The sequence below is a fragment of the Diadema setosum genome, chromosome 16 (genome assembly GCF_964275005.1).
Source record: "Diadema setosum chromosome 16, eeDiaSeto1, whole genome shotgun sequence".
NCBI lineage: Eukaryota > Metazoa > Echinodermata > Echinoidea > Diadematoida > Diadematidae > Diadema > Diadema setosum.
In genome coordinates this window covers 21340151-21360960 of record NC_092700.1, presented here as the reverse complement: position 1 = coordinate 21360960, position 20810 = coordinate 21340151, and the positions used below count along the sequence as shown (strand labels likewise).

General features: G+C 39.3%; 2 protein-coding genes across 2 annotated transcripts in view; both read right to left on the bottom strand.

The window, feature by feature from the left end:
- The window catches only part of LOC140239697 (uncharacterized), a 119652-nt gene extending 119274 nt beyond the window's left edge, over positions 1-378 (bottom strand). The window contains exon 1 of the mRNA XM_072319520.1: positions 324-378. Coding sequence (XP_072175621.1) covers positions 324-327 — 4 coding nt within the window. The 5' untranslated portion in view covers positions 328-378. The remainder of the gene's footprint in view (positions 1-323) is intronic.
- Positions 379-518: 140 nt separating this feature from the next.
- LOC140239695 (hyalin-like) lies at positions 519-20568 on the bottom strand. Its single transcript, XM_072319519.1, has 7 exons — positions 20433-20568; positions 6726-6962; positions 5558-5803; positions 3209-3457; positions 1816-2055; positions 943-1175; positions 519-566 (listed from the first exon to the last, which is right to left on the bottom strand). The coding sequence occupies exons 1-7, from the start codon at positions 20566-20568 to the stop codon at positions 519-521; spliced, it is 1389 nt and encodes a 462-aa protein (XP_072175620.1).
- Between the last annotated feature and the right edge of the window lie 242 nt (positions 20569-20810).

The window sequence follows — 20810 nt, the reverse complement described above, 5'->3', positions numbered from 1 at the left end:
TGTGACATCTTTCTATTTGCAGTTCTTGTGAAGTTTAAAAGGGTTTTTACCACATGTAGCAGACACACATAAGAAGAAAAGGAATGAAAAAAAGATAGTATAGGTATTACATGTCTCCTAAAATCTAAATCAAGAATGAGAAATTGGTATCAAGCTCACAAGAACTGAATCAGATTTTAAGCCAGTATCTCTATTAGCAGACTCGGAGAACAAAAGAAGGGAGGACAAGGGTACCTCTAACTGCTCATATTTTTCCACTATCCCTGCTATTAATAAGATTTTGTGATAACAAACTCTGAAAATGCTATCACTGCACCACATACCCATTACGATGACAGCAAAGACACAGGTCACCAAATTCCCAGCAGTATCCGTAGCAGTGTATGTCACATTGGTCGTTCCAATGGGGAAGCCGTCTCCAGGTTCATTAGTGGATGTTAGGTTGACTGATCCCGCATTATCAGAGGCGGTAGGAGGCGTCCATGTCACCACTGCTGTAGAGTTACCAGCACCAACAGCTACGGACTGGTCGCTGGGGCAGCCACTGATAACTGGATCCTCAGAATCTGGGAATGAGAAAGATGCTAATGAATAAAGTACCTTGCAAAGCTTGCCTCTTCAACTGCCATAGAGTTATTGGGGCACAAAGAAATGGAGCCTCAAGCATAGCATTCACTGTTTATGGCTATTAACTTCTAACAGATGATATCTGAATACTTCAGTTCATTTTGGTCTCTTGCCTCAAGACATGAAAACTATGACAATATGCACAACCCTTAAAGTCATGCTGATATATAGTGTATCTAGAATTGGGAATTCCCCCAGCACTTACAACAACCAGAGATGCACTTTCGCTGAGATGTAACACAAAGGATTTAGGCACAAAATCTATGTGGCTGCAGAAGAAGTGTAACAAACTTTAGTCTTACCAGAAACGATCACTGTGAAGACACATGTAGCTGTGTTTCCAGCATCATCACTAGCTGAATAGGTGACATTTGTAGACCCAATGTTGAACTGGTCAAGGGGTGAGTGTGTTGATGTAGAGTTGACCACACCATCAACAGCATCACTGAAGACAGGCTCAGTCCAGTTGACTGTGGCATACGACTGACCAGCATCAGTCATGACGGTGATATTGGATGGACAACCACTCACAACTGGTTCAGTTTTATCTGCCAACAACATCACAATATTCATGATCTTCTACCTCAAAGTAATTCACTTCAAAATGTTACCATATTCTTCAGACAAGCAATGTCAAATATATCATGAAAGAGGAGAATTTAACAATCATCATACAAATCAGAGCAAGAGCATTTTCTTCTTGAGCAGTAAATACAACCTTCAAGGACATTCATTTTTCAAAAGAAGTTATACCCCCCCTCCCCCCCCAAAAAAAGAGAAAAAAAAAGAAAACAAGGCATATCTTACCTTTAATTGTTATAGTGAAGCTACACACAGCCACATTGCCTGCCTGGTCAGTGGCATTGATAAAAACAGTTGTCGTTCCCACGTAGAACTGGTCACCGGAAGAATGAGACGAAGTGACATTGATGTCTTCAGACTCATCCACATTGTCTAATACTGTAGGCGCTGGCCATGTACGAGTTCGGTAATTTTGTATTGCTGCTGTCTGGGCAGATCTGGAAGATGGGCAGGTGCCATTAAAGTATGGGGCCTCTTGGTCTGTGAAGAAACAAGCACAAGTTAAGGAATATCAAAATCACAATAGGGCACAATACAAAATGTCCCCTCTTGATACAATAACTTCAAATTTGTCATTTCTCGTAACCTGTATTGTTTTCAACTTACCCTCTACAGTGATTGTGAAGGTGCATGTTTCAGTGTTTCCAGAAGAGTCAACAGCCATGTAGGTCACCAGCGTGGATCCAACATAGAACACTGAACCAGATGAGTAGTCGGAAGTGACAGTGTACACATCATTGTCACTGACCACTGGCTCCGTCCAGTTGACTGTGGTTGAGTTCAACCTGAAGTCAGTCCCAACTGTCTGGTCACTTGGACAAGATGTGAACATGGGTTTCTCACCGTCTACATTGAAAAGTGGACACGAGAATGCAGTGGTTAATTGCTCGAAGTAACATTTACTGTACACACAAGCTTTCATCTGAACGTAGCCCAGGCCTTCTTCACACACACACGCACACACACACGCACACACACTCAAACCAACTTGGTATTCATTTGGAGACACAAGTTAAAGCACCCAACTATAGAATGTACATCTTTTTTTTTTCTTTCTTTTTTTTTTTCTTTTTTTTGGTGGGCAATAAATATATGCCTAACCTTTGTATGATGGGGTTTCTGAGAGTCATGTAACCATCCATACCCCCACTGCCCCCCCCCCCCCCCCACAAAAAAAAAAAAGAACAGACAAATACATGGATATAAACCAGTATGACAAGGTATTGACAACATTCCTTCTGTGGATACAAAAGCAGGTTCTTGCAGTTACAAAACACATACCTGTAGTCGTTCGGACATTCATGCAACTTTTTGTCTAATTGGTAGAATCACAAGCGACTACAGTATGCCGTGACAAGTAAACACTGTATGCTGGTGTTGTGTACAAGTATGTTATTTGCACAAACTGCAAACTGACATCAATACAGTCAAATATCCGTGAGCACATTTGATAACAAGTATTATAAAAAGTATCAAAAGAAGTATAACATTATGCGCTGTCTCAATTTACTTGCACAGAGTTAACCCTATTTCCATAGTGGGGGGGGGGGCATTTTGGCCCCCCCCCCCAATGTTTCGCGTGATTTTTCCGCAACACGTGATGCTTTCGCTGCGACATTCTATGACTTTTTTTTTTCCAAGTATCGCGCATTTTTTGAGACCAAATTTGTCGCTCCCAGACTACTGTTCACCAAAACTTAGAAGTCTTGGAGCTTTATTTTTTTTTTTTTATTTATAGGCAAAGAAATAGTTTTGCAAAAATTAGCATAAATTAATATAAATATAAATCAAAATTAGAAAAATCTAGCTATACAGTCTTGTAGATTACATTGGCCTCTACCTTGTACCTCATTTTTCCACATGAAAATTGAATTGGAAAAAAAGAGAATGTATTCATTACAAAAAGAAAACTGTCACATTAAAAATGTAATATTTCAAAGTAAGAATTCCTTCATACAAACTGAGCAATCGTTAATAATCTCTCACAGGAACAACTCACCTGTAACATTGACATAGAAAGAACAGGAGGCACTGTTCCCTGAAGGATCAGTGACAGTGTAAGTCACCAGTGTAGAACCAAGTGTGAAGTTACTTCCAGGAGAAAGTCCGGCAGTCTGATTCACTGCTACTGGTCCTGAGTTGTCTGTGGCATTGGGGACAGTCCATGTCACATCTGCTACAAGCAATCCAGTGGTGGTGTTTGTAAGGATGTCGGAAGGACAGCTTGCAAGCACAGGGTTCTCATTATCTATCAGGGAAAGATGAAAATTACAATAGGAGAGAATTGCATTTTAATTTTATTCTTCGTAACATACTGTACATGGTTCAGCGCATTTTGAAGATAAGCATATGAATGAAGAATTTACAGAGCAATGACAAAGAAAATCAGAGACTTTTCTAGCACAGACGTGCCGAATGCCAAAACTGTGCAAAATCTTATACTTGTACAAATTGTTTAAAATGATATATACTGATTGAAATGCCACTTTTAAGGAAACGAAAGCCTAAACAAAAATGTGGGGGAAGTGAAAGCAGCAACATTAGTCTAACATATCACTGAAAGTTTGAGGAAAATTGGACAATCCATTCAGAAGTTATACTTTCAGTGTCATTGCCAGATATGAAGACTGAAGTAGACTTCATGACAATTTTTCATGAAAAGTACATGAAAAATTATTCCATGGACTTATTACTGACACATCTTCAGGTTAATATTATTCCGCACGCTTTCTGAAAAAGTTAGTGTGCCAAGTGCTCTTTCATTATGATAGAAAGGTGAAAATATAATGAACTGTCTTTCTACTGTTATCGTTATTTTTGTCCATAATGACATCATAAAGTGTAGTCCCTTGTATTCTTCTTAAATATCCAGCAATGACGGCACCAAAACTTTGAAAATTCATAACTTTGGAATGCACCGTCTAATTTTCTCCCAATTTTCTCTGCTGTGTTCTACAGATATTGCTGCTTTCACTTGATCCAGATTTATGTTTGGGCTATGCTTTCCTCTTACCAGAAAAATAGAATAAAATAAGATCTAACCTGCATGATGTCTCAAAAAAAAACTAGAAATGTCGCTACGGCGACTGGTGTATGCCTCCGCCATAATACATGGTTCTCCTAATAGGTCTATAGTACAATGTCTTGACAATGTGTGATGACAGTTTCACACAATTGGCAAAATATTAAAATGACAGGTTTGCCACAAATGTGCTGAATGTTCACTTTCCTAGAACTAGGTTCAATTGGATGAATGATTAAAACATCAAGAGTGCAGGTATTTGGGGGAACTGATGATTTTCACTTGACTTTTGACCCTTTTACAAGTTTATGCATTGAGTAATTTTCAAGGTATTGAGAAAAAGTATAATTTCAGTATCAAATGGTAAAATAGTATTATCGAAACCTGGCCTTTGACCTTTGACCCCACAGTTCCAAAGAGAATCACTGTTAGGTAGAACATGCATAAATATGTAAGTTTCATGACAATACCTTGAGTTATTTTTGAGATATGGAGGAAAAAGTGCAATTTAGCACTTTCACTTGACCTTTGACCTTTTGACCTTTGACCTTTTGGCAAGAAACTTCCCACAGAATATATATTGGGTTATACATGCATACATCAAGTTTTAAAAAAATCCTTCAGGCACTGCATAAATATAAGGAAAGTAGTTATATTTTGAGGAGTTGACCTTGACCTTTGACCCCTGACCTTTGACCCATGACCCCCAACTTCCCTAGATAATCACTGCCCATCGGTACAAGCATATATACTAAGTTCCATGAAGATACCTTGAACCATTTGCGAGATATGGAGAAAAACATGAAATTTCAATTTTTTTTTTCACAAAATAACCTGTGACCTTTGACCTTTGACCCTGTGACCCTAAAATCCACACAAAGTATCATCCCCCAAGGATATACCCTCATACCAAGTTTGATGCAAAACCACCACACGGTTCTTGAGATATCGACAAAAACAAAACGGGACGGACGGACGTACGGACGTACAGAAGTACGGACGTACGGAAGTACGGACGTACGGAAGTACGGACGTACGGACGGACGGACGACCCGAAAACATAATGCCTCCGGCCACTTCGTTGGCGGAGGCATAAAAACAGCAATCTTTGGTGTTATCACATCTCTAAGTGTGCCAAGATTTCATGAAGTCCTTCCTCCCCCTATTCCAGGGCTTTCATTAAAATCAAATTCTTCACAAAACTTACCAAAGAAAAAAAAAAAATCTTCCCTGGGTAATACAGGCGGCACTAAAACAGACACATGCCAAAGTTAACAAGTAAAATAAAACAAACAAAATATGAAATTACATTGTACATGTACCTACCTTCCACTACAACATTAAAGGTGCAATTGTTCTGATTTCCATAGATATCAGAAGCAGTGTATGTCACAACTGTGGTGCCAATGGAAAATGAGTCCCCAGGGTTATTGGAGCTGACCAGGCTGTCCACAGCCCCTGCATTGTCGTTTGCCATCGGCGGTGTCCAGGTTGCCACTCCTGTGCTGGACCCAGCGGTGGTGTTCACTGTAATGTTGCTAGGGCAGCCCGTGAAGGTTGGCGTCTCCAGATCTAGATTATGGAATCAGATGATAATGCATCACTGAGAACTTGCTAATAAATGAAATCACACCTAGCGAAAGCCATCTATGTAACAAGAAAGTAAAAAATTATAGAGATTCTGCACTGAAGTCATTATTCACCTATACAGTGTAGATGTGATAGATTCTTTTAGATAATTCTCATCGCAGAGGAATTACATGAAATTTAATAATTTCTATTCAGTAGAGTTTATACCAGTACAACTATATACACTGATATTCTATGGCATCAATTACCATTGTTCTGATTTTCAATTTGATTTTTGTGACATATAAAGTACTTGTACAATGTATATTATTCTAAACTGTGCAACACTAGGTCCAAAAAAAAAAAAAAGAAAAAGTGCCACTATAATATCAATTGTATGGCATTTCACTTGTGCCTTTTAAATACTGCACTGGAAAGGTGTTGTGTTTGATTATGACTGATTATAGTCATTACATGTGTGTATTGGTACATAATACATGCTCTTGGTCTCCAGTAGCTGTCAACTCCTGCCATAGGCCATTTTTGGTAATAACACAAATACGCAATAGAAGTTGAGCTGTTAATTGTATCAGAAGGGTAACAGCGCTGGACAATTGCTTGATTGGAAAGAGAGCATCAAGAGATAACTCTACCTGATCGATGAACAGGCTCTGTCCTACACCATCGTTCCGGAAAAGTAAAGTAAAGTAAAGTAAAAAATACATTGTACCTCAAGTGATACCGATAAACTCTTTTACAAACAGGCATCTACCAGGACCAGGGATTCAGAAAATTAGTAGTTAATACAATGTTCTAGCTGCAATCTAGCATGTATCCCTCCTTTCCTTTTTTTATTTTTTTTTTTTATTTTGTAGGATGATGATGCTGGCAATCATGAAGTAATACCCATCAGGAAACCACTTACCAACAACTGTGACATTAAAGGTACAGTTGGCAAAGTTTCCTTCGGCATCGTATGCTGTAAAAACGATGGTTCTCGATCCAATGTAGTTGATTTGGCCCGACATCAGGCTTGTGGTTGTCGAGGTGACAGCCACATTGTCTGTTGCGTTCGCTGTCCAGTAGACCACCGCTGTAGGTAAGCCTGGGTCCGTCCCTTGCACAATGTCTGCTGGACATGATACAACCGGAGGCTCGGTATCTTGAAGTATGAAAGAGAACAATGAAGACAATGTACTGTTAATCAGTATTACATTGTAATGTCATTATTTCAATTAAAATATCAGTGCAAAGCCAACGTAACACATACAGCACAGATGAGCATCAACTTTATGAGCTGCAAAATCCCAATGGTGGGATTTTTCTTTAGATTTTGAATTTGACTGGGGAAAAAATAAAAATAGAAGCTACAACTGCACAAACTCCCTTATACAATGTACCTCTGGCTCTCGCAAACCTAGCATATTATAGAGTCTAACAAACCACAAAGTAGTATAGGTTTAAACTGTAGAAACGTAACTTATAAATGGAAAACGCCTCAATCAAAATTGATCCGTGGATGGTAATGTAAACAGTCTAGTCTAGTTTATTATAAGCACTGGATTGATCTAGGTCATGGGTCTTGTAACACTTAAATGTATTAATTTTAATAGTCAATAATTTCAGCTCTCCATGACAATGTATGTTAATTGCATTTAGATTCAATCAGACATAGGCCTACAGCTAGCTAGCAGATCAGAAAAAAAAAAATAATAATTTTGACATTTCATTTTTAATAGACTCTCTGTCTACCCTAGGGTCTTCTTTCTTGAAACAAGTTGCAGTTAGATTCTGTTACTCCCCTAATCTGTTAATAGACCATAATTATCTGGGGGGGGGGGGGGGTGTTTCAAGAAGAATTTTAAGTCAACTTAAATTTAAAATTTTACAGATTTTACTAAATATTATGGTATGCTGTGTGTGTCTTCAATGTTGCTCAACTTTCTAATGAAAATGAAGATTTTGGAGACTTTCATCATGTAACGGTTAGACTAGATAGTCACTGATAATACAAGACAACATAATTGACAATGGATTTATTTTGTTAACATACTAGTAGTGAGTGGCGATTTAGCTACTGAAATTGAACAGGGAAGAAGGTGACATAGATGGGCATCTACCAATGCCATAACTTTTTAATGGTCAATCTTAGATTGGAATCTGACTATAGTATTGTAGATCTATATTAATTGAGAATTAAGCTCGACTTCGTGAAACACCCCCTGTTTGTTATTTCAGAGTAGAATATAATCGTCGTGACTTGTTGCACCCTTACAGGACAACTTAGTTCAACCCTAGCAGGGCCAGGGTGGCCCGGTGCCCCGTCATGAAATGGAAACGGCGTCGAAAGCCAATGCAATGCAACTAGCCTACTGCCCCGGGGAGCCTTTCGCCTTGCCGGTTGTGAGCGATGGGGTCAGCTCCAGCACTGTGTACGAGGGGGGAGTGGAGAGGGAACGGCATGCAACACGACCTCATCTTGCAACTTGCTTCCTCTTGACATCGATGTTTTGCCAACTGGGCAGTAAATTCTGGTGTTTTCAAGAATTTCGGACGCTGTTACAGCACAGCATGCAGACATTGCAGATCGAGGGTCCCGAGGTCTCGCGAGGACGCCCATGCCAGCTTGTTCCTACTTGACTTGTCGCACTGCATCCACCAACGTGCAGCATGCATGGATATGCATGCAGTGCATTTATGCAGAGTACGGTAGCTTCTACACTCTTTGGTGCAATGCATGCTGCAGCTGTGGTTTGCTGCATGCACGAACATAGCAGACGATTTATCATAATCAACCATTCGATTGTATCGATCATCATTCTTGTAGGCCTACTATTGTTGTACGTAGTCTACGAAATCGCAGGGGATCGATCACAGCAGTAATGTCAACAGGACGCTTGTGGTGGTGGTGGGTGGGTGGGGGGGGGGGGGGGGGGGGGGGGGGGACTCATTTGAATGAATTTAGATGGTCATTCACAAGATGGTCACTTTTATAGTCTGTGCACTTTCTTCTTCTTCCTAACCAGAAATGGAGGATTAATTAACTTGTTGCTGTTTGCCTTTATTCCTTGAGCCTATTGAAAATATAGAATTAAATGGAGATCAGACTTTTTGAGTGATAAAATGCAATTCATTTGCAAGTTTTGAAAGTACATAATAATTCATCAATTATGTCATTTTTGCTCAAAAGTGTATAGGCCTACAAGTGTTATGAATTTAAGAAATTCATCCAAAACGAATTAACTCCTTTCTTGTCAATTTGGGACATTATATGCAATTAAACCCGCTAATCTAAAAGTGAGAAGAAGAAATTATATGATCTTTTTTTTTTTTTATGCAGGAAAAGAGGTAGGCCTATCTGGAAAGGTTTCAATACTTTCATTCTGACCGTAGACTTATCCTACTTGATATACTTGAAAATGACAATCAAATCTTCATTTAATTGTATTCTGGTTCAAATATCAATTAAAAAAAAACATTGACCCAGTGATGGAGATATATTTTATATTTTTCATTTTACCTTAATTCCAAAGCGCAATGATTATCCTATACACATATCCTATACATACACTAAAAATGTAAAACTATAGATGCAGCATTTAATTTTCTATTCAAATGTTTAAGTGCAGCAAAATTACCACACCTCGTATCATAGGATGAAATTATTATAGGTCTGCCAATGAATATCACCGTTTAATACATAACCACCAAATGACTCGGTTTATTACAACCAGGATGCAGCGTCCATCACGGAGGAGGGGTGGGAAGATCGAGATACGAGTCGCCCTCAATCGACTAAGCATCCGCATTATAAAAAAAAAACAAAAAAAAAGAGCGGAAAGCTGTTATACTAGACATTCGACGTTGTCGGATTTTAATTCCAAAGAGGGGGTTGTGATTCGTTTGGGGACTTTTGTTAGTCTCTCTCCCTTAGTCCTTATTCTTCTCTCCTAATATCATCACCTAAAGGGGTCCTCGTATTTCCCCGTTTCCAATATTCAGGGAGATAGAGATAGTTATACTTTGGTAAATGTTGTTATGAATTCAATAAACCTGGTATGGTAAATAATATCTGTTGAATTAAATTCCGTTTTGCTATTTTCAGGAAAGTATAATACGACCTGTCATTCTGTTATTTGTCCAAAAAGAAAGAAGCTAATACATATTCAAAACATTATAAATCCAATTCTTCGTATAGCGAAAAGCGTCATGGGGAGTATACAAGTATTTCAATGTGACGCCCATGGGTTTGACGCAGTTGCCCCATCCGCAGTTCTATATGAACAGGATACATTATTTTACAGGCGTGACGCCATATCATAAAGGGGAGCAAATTTGAAATGCCGTATATATCAGGAGGTGCTCGTCTATAACACCTACTTCCTTTGGTATATAGGCTCTATTCGCCATTGTTCAATATTTATCGTGGCGTTTTGACGCAGATGGGTAGCACATAATATGTCTGCCCCCCCCCCCCCCGCAATTATCTCTCTCTTTTAAGGGTTAGGTCAAGAAGAATTAAACAAATTATTTGATGCGGTTGTATAATTTTCCTGCATTTGCGGAATAAAGGCAAGAGTATACACCGTCTTCGTACCAGTAGTTCGTCATCTTAAACAGATAGAAACATGTTCGGCCTATAATAAAGATATTGACGTGCCACGCAGGCAATTACTTTATATGATACTTTTTGTTTCTGCATGGGAATGATACTTTCTCGGGGGTGTAATTTAGTGAAATTTGTCTATTTTCACCATGCCTGCGATTTGCTCATTGCGCGGCTGAATTCGACTTGGGAGTGACTGCACATGATACTTGTGGCTAGTCACGAATCTGCTTATACCGATGCTACAATACCACGCACACTTGAAAATGTTGGCGATAATCTCCTGCCATACCAGAGCGTATTGGTCTATGCACACAGGACGTCGTACAGGACCTTAGAACTCTGAATTGTAAAAACAAAAATGGGAAAACGCTTGTAATGTTGATAGCATAGGTCTGCCCCCCCCCCCCTTCGGTGATATCGGCTGTTTGTATCACCATGCTCAAAAGGATTACGTTGAAGATCCTTAATTTTGGAATGGTTGCAGTAGCTTCTGTCAAGCATTCCTGTATAAAAAAGACAACTTCTATCATTTTATTAAAATTAAATATATATATTAAATATATATTAAATTCCGTTTTGCTATTTTCAGGAAAGTATAATACGACCTGTCATTCTGTTATTTGTCCAAAAAGAAAGAAGCTAATACATATTCAAAACATTATAAATCCAATTCTTCGTATAGCGAAAAGCGTCATGGGGAGTATACAAGTATTTCAATGTGACGCCCATGGGTTTGACGCAGTTGCCCCATCCGCAGTTCTATATGAACAGGATACATTATTTTACAGGCGTGACGCCATATCATAAAGGGGAGCAAATTTGAAATGCCGTATATATCAGGAGGTGCTCGTCTATAACACCTACTTCCTTTGGTATATAGGCTCTATTCGCCATTGTTCAATATTTATCGTGGCGTTTTGACGCAGATGGGTAGCACATAATATGTCTGCCCCCCCCCCCCCCGCAATTATCTCTCTCTTTTAAGGGTTAGGTCAAGAAGAATTAAACAAATTATTTGATGCGGTTGTATAATTTTCCTGCATTTGCGGAATAAAGGCAAGAGTATACACCGTCTTCGTACCAGTAGTTCGTCATCTTAAACAGATAGAAACATGTTCGGCCTATAATAAAGATATTGACGTGCCACGCAGGCAATTACTTTATATGATACTTTTTGTTTCTGCATGGGAATGATACTTTCTCGGGGGTGTAATTTAGTGAAATTTGTCTATTTTCACCATGCCTGCGATTTGCTCATTGCGCGGCTGAATTCGACTTGGGAGTGACTGCACATGATACAGTTTGTGGCTAGTCACGAATCTGCTTATACCGATGCTACAATACCACGCACACTTGAAAATGTTGGCGATAATCTCCTGCCATACCAGAGCGTATTGGTCTATGCACACAGGACGTCGTACAGGACCTTAGAACTCTGAATTGTAAAAACAAAAATGGGAAAACGCTTGTAATGTTGATAGCATAGGTCTGCCCCCCCCCCCCCTTCGGTGATATCGGCTGTTTGTATCACCATGCTCAAAAGGATTACGTTGAAGATCCTTAATTTTGGAATGGTTGCAGTAGCTTCTGTCAAGCATTCCTGTATAAAAAAGACAACTTCTATCATTTTATTAAAATTAAATATATATATTAAATATATATTAAATTCCGTTTTGCTATTTTCAGGAAAGTATAATACGACCTGTCATTCTGTTATTTGTCCAAAAAGAAAGAAGCTAATACATATTCAAAACATTATAAATCCAATTCTTCGTATAGCGAAAAGCGTCATGGGGAGTATACAAGTATTTCAATGTGACGCCCATGGGTTTGACGCAGTTGCCCCATCCGCAGTTCTATATGAACAGGATACATTATTTTACAGGCGTGACGCCATATCATAAAGGGGAGCAAATATTGAAATGCCGTATATATCAGGAGGTGCTCGTCTATAACACCTACTTCCTTTGGTATATAGGCTCTATTCGCCATTGTTCAATATTTATCGTGGCGTTTTGACGCAGATGGGTAGCACATAATATGTCTGCCCCCCCCCCCCCCCCCCCGCAATTATCTCTCTCTTTTAAGGGTTAGGTCAAGAAGAATTAAACAAATTATTTGATGCGGTTGTATAATTTTCCTGCATTTGCGGAATAAAGGCAAGAGTATACACCGTCTTCGTACCAGTAGTTCGTCATCTTAAACAGATAGCAACATGTTCGGCCTATAATAAAGATATTGACGTGCCACGCAGGCAATTACTTTATATGATACTTTTTGTTTCTGCATGGGAATGATATTTTCTCGGGGGTGTAATTTAGTGAAATTTGTCTATTTTCACCATGCCTGCGATTTGCTCATTGCGCGGCTGAATTCGACTTGGGAGTGACTGCACATGATACTTGTGGCTAGTCACGAATCTGCTTATACCGATGCTACAATACCACGCACACTTGAAAATGTTGGCGATAATCTCCTGCCATACCAGAGCGTATTGGTCTATGCACACAGGACGTCGTACAGGAGCTCCAATCAACTCAACGGAGTATCGATCATTATTTTGTATTTCTCGGATCACCTGGTATTCTATTGTGTCCTCCCCTGCGGCTACTCAATGGGAGTGGTCTGCTTGTGGTTGGAGAGTTTGCAATGCTTTTGTATTACATGACGCCCTAAGGTCTTATTGAAGAAGTATTTATAACCGAGCTATTAGGCGTTGTTGCTGAGGCTATTCAAGCAGAAACACGCTTGAACCAAGCCTCTCCTGGCTTTCTTCGATAGATTCGACTTTGTGAATTATAAAGGAGAATTATAGGAGATGATCTCAAAAAGAGAACCCATTCTTCTCCCATTTCCATGTAGGGACCCAGTCCTTTTTTTCTGCACTGTCACACTGTGATTTGTCGCTTTCCTTCTTCTCCTCATCCTTGTCCTTATTCTTATTTTATTCTTCTTGATTTTGTTCTTCTTCTTAAATTCGCCTTTTATGATCATGATCATGATCATCATCTTCTTCTTCTTCTTCTTCTTCTTCTTCTTCTTCTTCTTCTTCTCTCTCCTCCTTCTTCGTTTCTCATTTTTGCCAGTTCAATTTCTGTTTCCATTTCGGGGCAATTAGAAGCTACAAAAATACCGCCATGCAGCGAGATATAGTTTGTGTACGCATATCGTATGTTGAAGCTGCCATTATGTGTTTTCCCTTGCCATGTCTAAAAATATCACGTGAAACAAACAAAAAGAACGCAGTATCCAGGGATACGTGCATGTACACATTGGGAGAATGGTGACATTGACTAACAATATTGTAATTATTATTTTGAGAGCTAAATATTTTGCAGGTATCCGAAAGCTTTGTCTGTTCCAAACCCAAGTGCGAAAATAATACGCCTGATTATAGGTTGTACTCACTCAATGCTTCTCAATATTTTAGGGAGATTTTACACTCGAAGAACAAAGATTGAACTTTGCATCAAAATGCATAAAGCCAAGCTGGGAGCTTTTCACCTTCTCAGGTGCAACAGTATTGGTAAGAATGGAAAATTGAAGCTTATTTTCTTAGAGTGTAGGCTAGATGTGAAACCTATGTACGTTTTATTGTGTTTACATATAAAAAGGAAAGTACGGCCTACTTCTCGAAGAAGAATTCAAACACACAAAGTACGTGTGCAATCATATCTAATGATTTACATTGTAATTGCACATAAAATAATGATATGTCTCTAAATATATTTTAGTCATTATAAATAGGCCTATATTCTTTCATGCCTTTACATTAATAGGGCCTACATCCAAACACCATTATTATTATTATTATTATCATTATTATTATTACTATTATTATTATTATTATTAGCATTAGCATTAGCATTATTAGCATTAGCATTGTTATTATTATTATCATACAATTATATTCAAATATCTTACTGTATGGTGTATATATATATATATATCACATTTTGATGAAACTTGATGAAGCGAGAGATTTATTTTCATGTTTTATACGGAGCAAATATGTAGGCCTACATGTTCAACAGTATTATGATATCATGACCTATACCCCGATCTTTGTGACTCATTCGTGTGCGTCATTTAGTAGGTGAAATGTTGTTAACCATAACCCAATAAAAGAATTCTACCGAAGCCGGAAAAGATTCATCGTTACTTTTGTTGTCTCCTTTTCAGAGTTTTTGTGAATGTGATTTCGATGTATATTTTATATAAGTATATAGGCTTATACATCGATAATTGTGTCTTTTTGATTTTGCGTCAATCGTTCACACTATGATAAATAACTTGATCATTTGAATAGGCCTTATGAGAAACCAGACCAGAAACATTGCGCAACTGATTTGTACAACTTGACCTTCATAAACACGTTTACCTGTAATCGGATGTTTGGGTTTTTTTTTTCTTTTGAGTAACGACCGTGATACGAATCAACGGCTTAATGCATCACAATCAGGGGGATTTTTATTCGAAGGGCAATCTGTTAGCCAGTTGCGATAAAGACAACTCGACTATTAAAGGATTATTAATTGGAAGTAACTTTAATTTTCAAATTCATAGGGAGTAAAAACAGAAACGTTTTAAGTTTGTTTTATATATAAAAAAAAAGATACTTAAAAATGGCCTCTTATCTATGAATTTTGTGTGAAAAAAAAAATCTGTCAACATTAAATGGATGGGATATTGTATCACATTCGGTTATACTATATAAATAATACTATATAGAAGGCAAAAAAAAACTTCAACGTTTTGAACCCTGTCCAGAAATAATATTTTCAATGAGATTTCGACCTATTTAAAACGTATGATTATGTAAATCTCCGCTTATAGCCTGTATCTATATAACGTTCACATGTTACATAACTCGAACATTCAACTAACAGAAAAGAGTTCAGATTTCAAAGTGTATTATTACTGTATAACATGTTTAAAATTCACACACACACACACACACACACACACACACACACACACAGACAAACTAAACATGTCCAAACATTCACAATCAGATTCATTCGTGTGTGCATAAGAGCGTGAGTGAAATGGGTGGAGCGTTAAAAACATTTTGATCAACCCGATAGGACTCCACTGAAGCATGGCGGAGGTATTACAGAGGCCTGGTTAAACAGATATGCATGAATGGTAAAATGGAGTACACAGTATGCTTTGCATAATCTTTTCTAGAGACGTCATTTCTTCCCGGGATTAATCATGTGAGAGAGGAATTTCTCGGCTGACATCTTATCTGTGTATTATATAAGCTGGGTATAGGGTGAATCGTATTTTTTTCGGCACGGTATACAGACGGACCCGGCGTACGATATACCATAAGATGCAAAACACGCCCAGGGGGTGTTTCATAAAGCTGTTTGTAAAGTTACGAACGACTTACGAGCTACTGGTGAGCAGTTCTTGTGCTGAATTATGGAAATTCTGATACGTATAGCACATCAGAACTGATCACCAGTTGCTCGTAAGTTGTTCGTAACTTTACGAACAGCTTTATGAAGCAGTGCCCTGGGTACCTTTTTGGCTGTATACTGATGAGACAGTGACCCATAGCACCTGGGGGTTAATGCTCACGGTACATAACCCTTAAGACCGTGTCACACCTTTCCGGGCAAGCTTTGCGTGCGACTTGCAAAGAAGAATTTTTACTACCCGGAGGTCCCCGGAATGAGCCGCACATGACAGTACCTAGCACGTATATCACCCGTAGTCACCCGGAGGTGTGCACGCAAATCTTTTTACCCGCAACCATGTTTAGGCCCTGTCACACCTTTCCGGGCAAGCTATGCATTCTGTTGCGTGTAGGGATTTTCCAGCATACCGAGAATTTCTGAGGGCGAACAAGGATTTGGGCGAGTCAGTGCATGTGTCTTACTTGCTGGACGCGTTCTACTTAAATTTTACTTGCGGGTATACTGTGTGACCTTTGTACCAGTCGCGTGGGGGCTGACAACTCAGTGAAGGAATTCCTCTGAAGGAATGACCGAAGTCCCACGGAATGTCATTATCTTGGCTGCATACGGGGACTGCGAAGTACCTGCGTGGGAGTTGCCTGCGAAGTGCTGCCGCTAAGGGCCTCCTACTGGCGTTCTGCGTGGACCTCTCCGGGCATCCCCGTGACTCACCCGGAAAAAAGTTTTGGTCATGCTCAAAACTTGGCTGCGGTTAAATCGGACTTGTGTGAGCACCTCCGGGCAAGTACAGGCGAGATACGCGCTAGGTACATTCAGGTGCTGACCAACTGCGGAGAGCTCCAGGGAGCAAATTTGTTTCCCCTTCAAGTCAAGCCGCAAAACTTCCCCCAGATACAGTATAACAAGGCCTTGAGCATGCTCAAAACTTGTTCCGAGTGAGTCGTGGGGTTCGCTCGCAGAGGTACTCGCAGAACACCAGTAGGAGACCCTTACCGGCAGCACCTCGCAGGAGTTGGCTCTCACGCAGGTCACACGGAATGCACGCAAGCAGAAGCTAAGCAGCACGCGTCTAATAGGTAAGAAACAAATGCGAAAATTGCAAACATTCTTGTTCGCCCGCGGAAAATCTTCTACGTGCTGGAAACTACCTCCTTGCCACAAGCGCGCGTAGCTTGCCCGGAAAGGTGTGACACGGCAGACAGCTTCCTCACCAAGTGGCCAAAGCGATGGAAACGCATAGTCCCGTAACACCGCTCAAATGCTTTACAAGACTCACTCTTCTTGGATCTTGCTGCAATTCCTCTATCTCTCTCTCTCGCAGACTGGAGAAACCCACTCTTTTTTGTTTCATAATCTATATCTCTGAGCTTTCTTCTTCACAGACATACCAAACGTATAATCCTGATATGTGACCTTGGCTATTATTCACTCATAAACCTCATGTTTCAGACAACCCTGCAACTTTGACAGTTCTTCTGAAAAGAGGAAATCAAGAAAAGAAGATGGTGTATAAGGGAGTTCAGCTTTCAGGTCACGTGATCCAGCGACTATGTAGAGGGCGCGGCCATAATCATTTTCAGACGCAGCGACGAAACGCACCATACATCCTTCACATTCCGTTCTTACAAAACTCGAGCAGCCGGGACAATAAGCATGAAACGAGGTGCGACGTCTTGTGTTTTCAATCTCTTTCTCCTGTAAACAGTTGATGTTTATCAAAGGCAAATAAAATTATCGCTTTTCGATCTTTAATCCCCAGCCTTCCATTGAAGGCTTTCAGTTGAAAGAAAAACCGATAATGATGTACATGTCATGATATGCGCTATAAAAAATAAAAAAATCCATCCGTCATGAACTAGTGGAATAGTTAGCTCTAGATCTCATTTATCATGATTGATAATTATGATTAGAAATGGTTGACGAAGAGAGAACAAACCAACATTGCCAGTATAAAATCCATGGCTCACTAAACTTTTATTTTGCTAGGGTCTATTTTATTCGTGATACAATGTATCATCAATGACTTTCTCTATATGCTTTGCGTTGTGAGTCATCAAGTATCACATAAAAAACGTACTTGAAAGCAAACACAATGGGCGGACAAATTAAAAACGTAATTACTAAGTCCACTTAGCTTCAGGGCTAGTCGATGTCGATTTTTTCCAGACATTAAACCCTTTAAGGTTATGTAAGGCGATATACCTATGGTGTTTTTATGGATTGTTTTAAGATCATCATCCGACAAAGTTTATTGAGCTGGTAAGATGTCGTACACGTCATTTTAGAACACACCTCATTGATTTGATTAAAGGAGTCGTTTTGACAGGGTTTGTGTTCATAGGTATTATATACAAGTTGTTTTCATGTGTTTTTATGTCTGTGTGTACCTGATCAGACAAATTAGTATTTTTTTATTGAATTCATGCAATGATGAATATGAATAACTGAATATCACGTCAGTGTTAAAAGTGCCCAAGGCAATTTTGTCCTCTATTACGTAATGTACGTCAGTACACGTCGGCATCCTAAAAGTGCGTTAGGGGCAACTTTCAGTCTTTCTTTTTTTTAAATTCACGTTGGCTTTGTTGTGTTGTTGAGCTTAATTCATAGTCCCTCATGCTAGTATTTGACAAGGAGTACCAGACATTAGACCGTTTAAAATTCTTTGGGTGCTTCGTTCACAATATATATATATATATATATATATATATATATATATATATATATATATATATATATATATATAAACATGTTGCGAATTCACGTATTGGCTCCAATATAGCGAAGAATCAAGAAATAAACTAGTAATGCATTATTTCGCTAATAAGAATGAGTTTATTGAACAACTCAAATTTTCGGTGGCCTCCACCTTCTTCAGGAGTCTCGACGCAATAGTTATGTTATGTTTATGTTTTGGTATTGACATTCCGCGTCGAGACTCCTGAAGAAGGTGGAGGCCACCGAAAATTTGAGTTGTTCAATAAACTCATTCTTATTGGCGAAATAATGCATTACTAGTTTATTTCTTGATTCTTCGCTATATATATATATATATATATATATATATATATATATATATATGTTATGTCACCAGAGACTTGACCTACCTAACAACAACTGATGTAGTTGTTACACCACTGGAATCCGCCAAGAATTCATCAAACAGAACAGAAAGTGCCTACTTGACCATCCCTCTCCTTCCAACGACTATTGCACCCAGACTGCATTTCAGTTTACGTATGCCACACTTTTACCCTAACCTCACTCAGTCTGTTAATAACAATATCCCGGTGTGTTCCCACTACTGTATATTCAAACTCCATATTGTTTAACCGACTAAACATCAATATATCCAACTCTGTCCCCTGATGTATCAACTAACTAATAGGAAGGTGCCCGGCAATCCTGAACACCTATCTGCGATCCACGCTCGTCAATCTCCGAAATAAACGGAGGGAGGGAAAGAAGAAGAAGAAGATGAAAGTAAAGAGAATTCAATGACTAAGATCATTATACTTAGTTGGAAGGAACAGGTGACTACGGTTCTTTAACGGGCTGAGGGAAAAGTAATGTCTTTAAATACAATACAGAAATGCAATACAGAAACGGGGATGGCTAGTAACTGATCAGTGGGAATGCTGGGGGATGATTGTTCCAATTCTTGTGGGATTCATTTAAGAGTACACTACACATGTATATCTATTGTTGTGTAAAAATTATTTGCTTCAGAATGGTCTCATATTCAAGTAATGTGCAGTTTAATGGTTCTAGGCTAGCATGCCTGTACAGTGACGGGACATTAAACTGCACATTACTTGAATATGAGACCGTTCTGAAGCAAATAATTTTCACACAACAATACATATATAATGTACTCTTAAATGAATCCCACAAGAATTGGAACAATCATCCCCCAGCATTCCCACTTATTCCCACTGATCAGTTACTAGCCATCCCTAGATGGCTAGTAACTATAGGGAATTGTCATAGTATGTGACACGTGACATCACACTGTTGGCGTCAAGCAAATCTTGAATTCGTAGAGTTCAGAATGCTCTGACATTGCTTTATAGCTGGGGTGATCTATCGTGCCTTGGTTTCCATGTACAATATACGTGGAAAAAGTAGTCTCCTCCTCCCACACCAGTGGCAAAATGATATAATATTATGCAGATGCAATGCTGACAGAAAAAAAAAACTTTTAGAAGTAAGACATTTCTTTTTAAGGATAAGTACATAATAATGACCTAAGCCTTCCTCTATACGTCTATACTTATACGGCATCTTCTCATCAAAGCCATGTTCAGCAACGAGATGATGGTTTGTAGTGCGGTGTTTCTTATAGTTGATGAAATTTGTGCTTTGTCATCTTTTGGTGTGTTTCGACAGCTACAGGTGCTCGTTGTGCAAGTTATAAGGACGGGTCTCTGCCATTGGTTATTACGTTGGCTTCTATGGCTTTCTTGCCACGCAGTGCCTGTAATTTCATATCTCGCAACGTCTTATTTATGTATACATCCTCTTCTTACATGATATAAAGTTTCACATGAAGAAGTTTAGGGCAACGGAAAGACGACGGATGTCAACAACTCACCTACGCTGGGAATTGCGTCACTGAATTTGCCGACGGCGACGATGAGGAACGTGGTGGCAATCAGACGAAACACATCAGGCCGCCTGAAGCCTGATGCTCCGGCGGTCAGCAGAGCCATCCCAAGACCATGTGTCATCTCCAATACATATCCCAAGGACCTTCTTCAAGTGATGCGGATAGGCAGGGGGAAAACTAGGTGGGCGACAAGCTAGATGACCTCGATAAGGTTTATTCCTTCTCGAAATGAGCCGAAAATCGAGTCCTCGACAGCGGAAGAGAAGCGGGAAATGCCGCGAACACGCATCCACAATGACCCTCACGCAGGCTCTCTAAGACAAGTTGGATGTCTGTGAACGCGGGACGTCTTTGAAAGTGGGC

Bases quoted from the DNA above. Each gene is read 5' to 3' on its own strand.
- LOC140239695 (XM_072319519.1), bottom strand. From the start codon at position 20,568: ATGACACATGGTCTTGGGATGGCTCTGCTGACCGCCGGAGCATCAGGC. The intron at 3,458-5,557 runs GTAGGTACATGT...TTTCCCTGATAG, and splicing joins CTTTAATGTTGTAGTGGAAG to ATAATGAGAACCCTGTGCTT. The intron at 567-942 runs GTGATCGTTTCT...TCTCATTCCCAG, and splicing joins CAGCTACATGTGTCTTCACA to ATTCTGAGGATCCAGTTATC.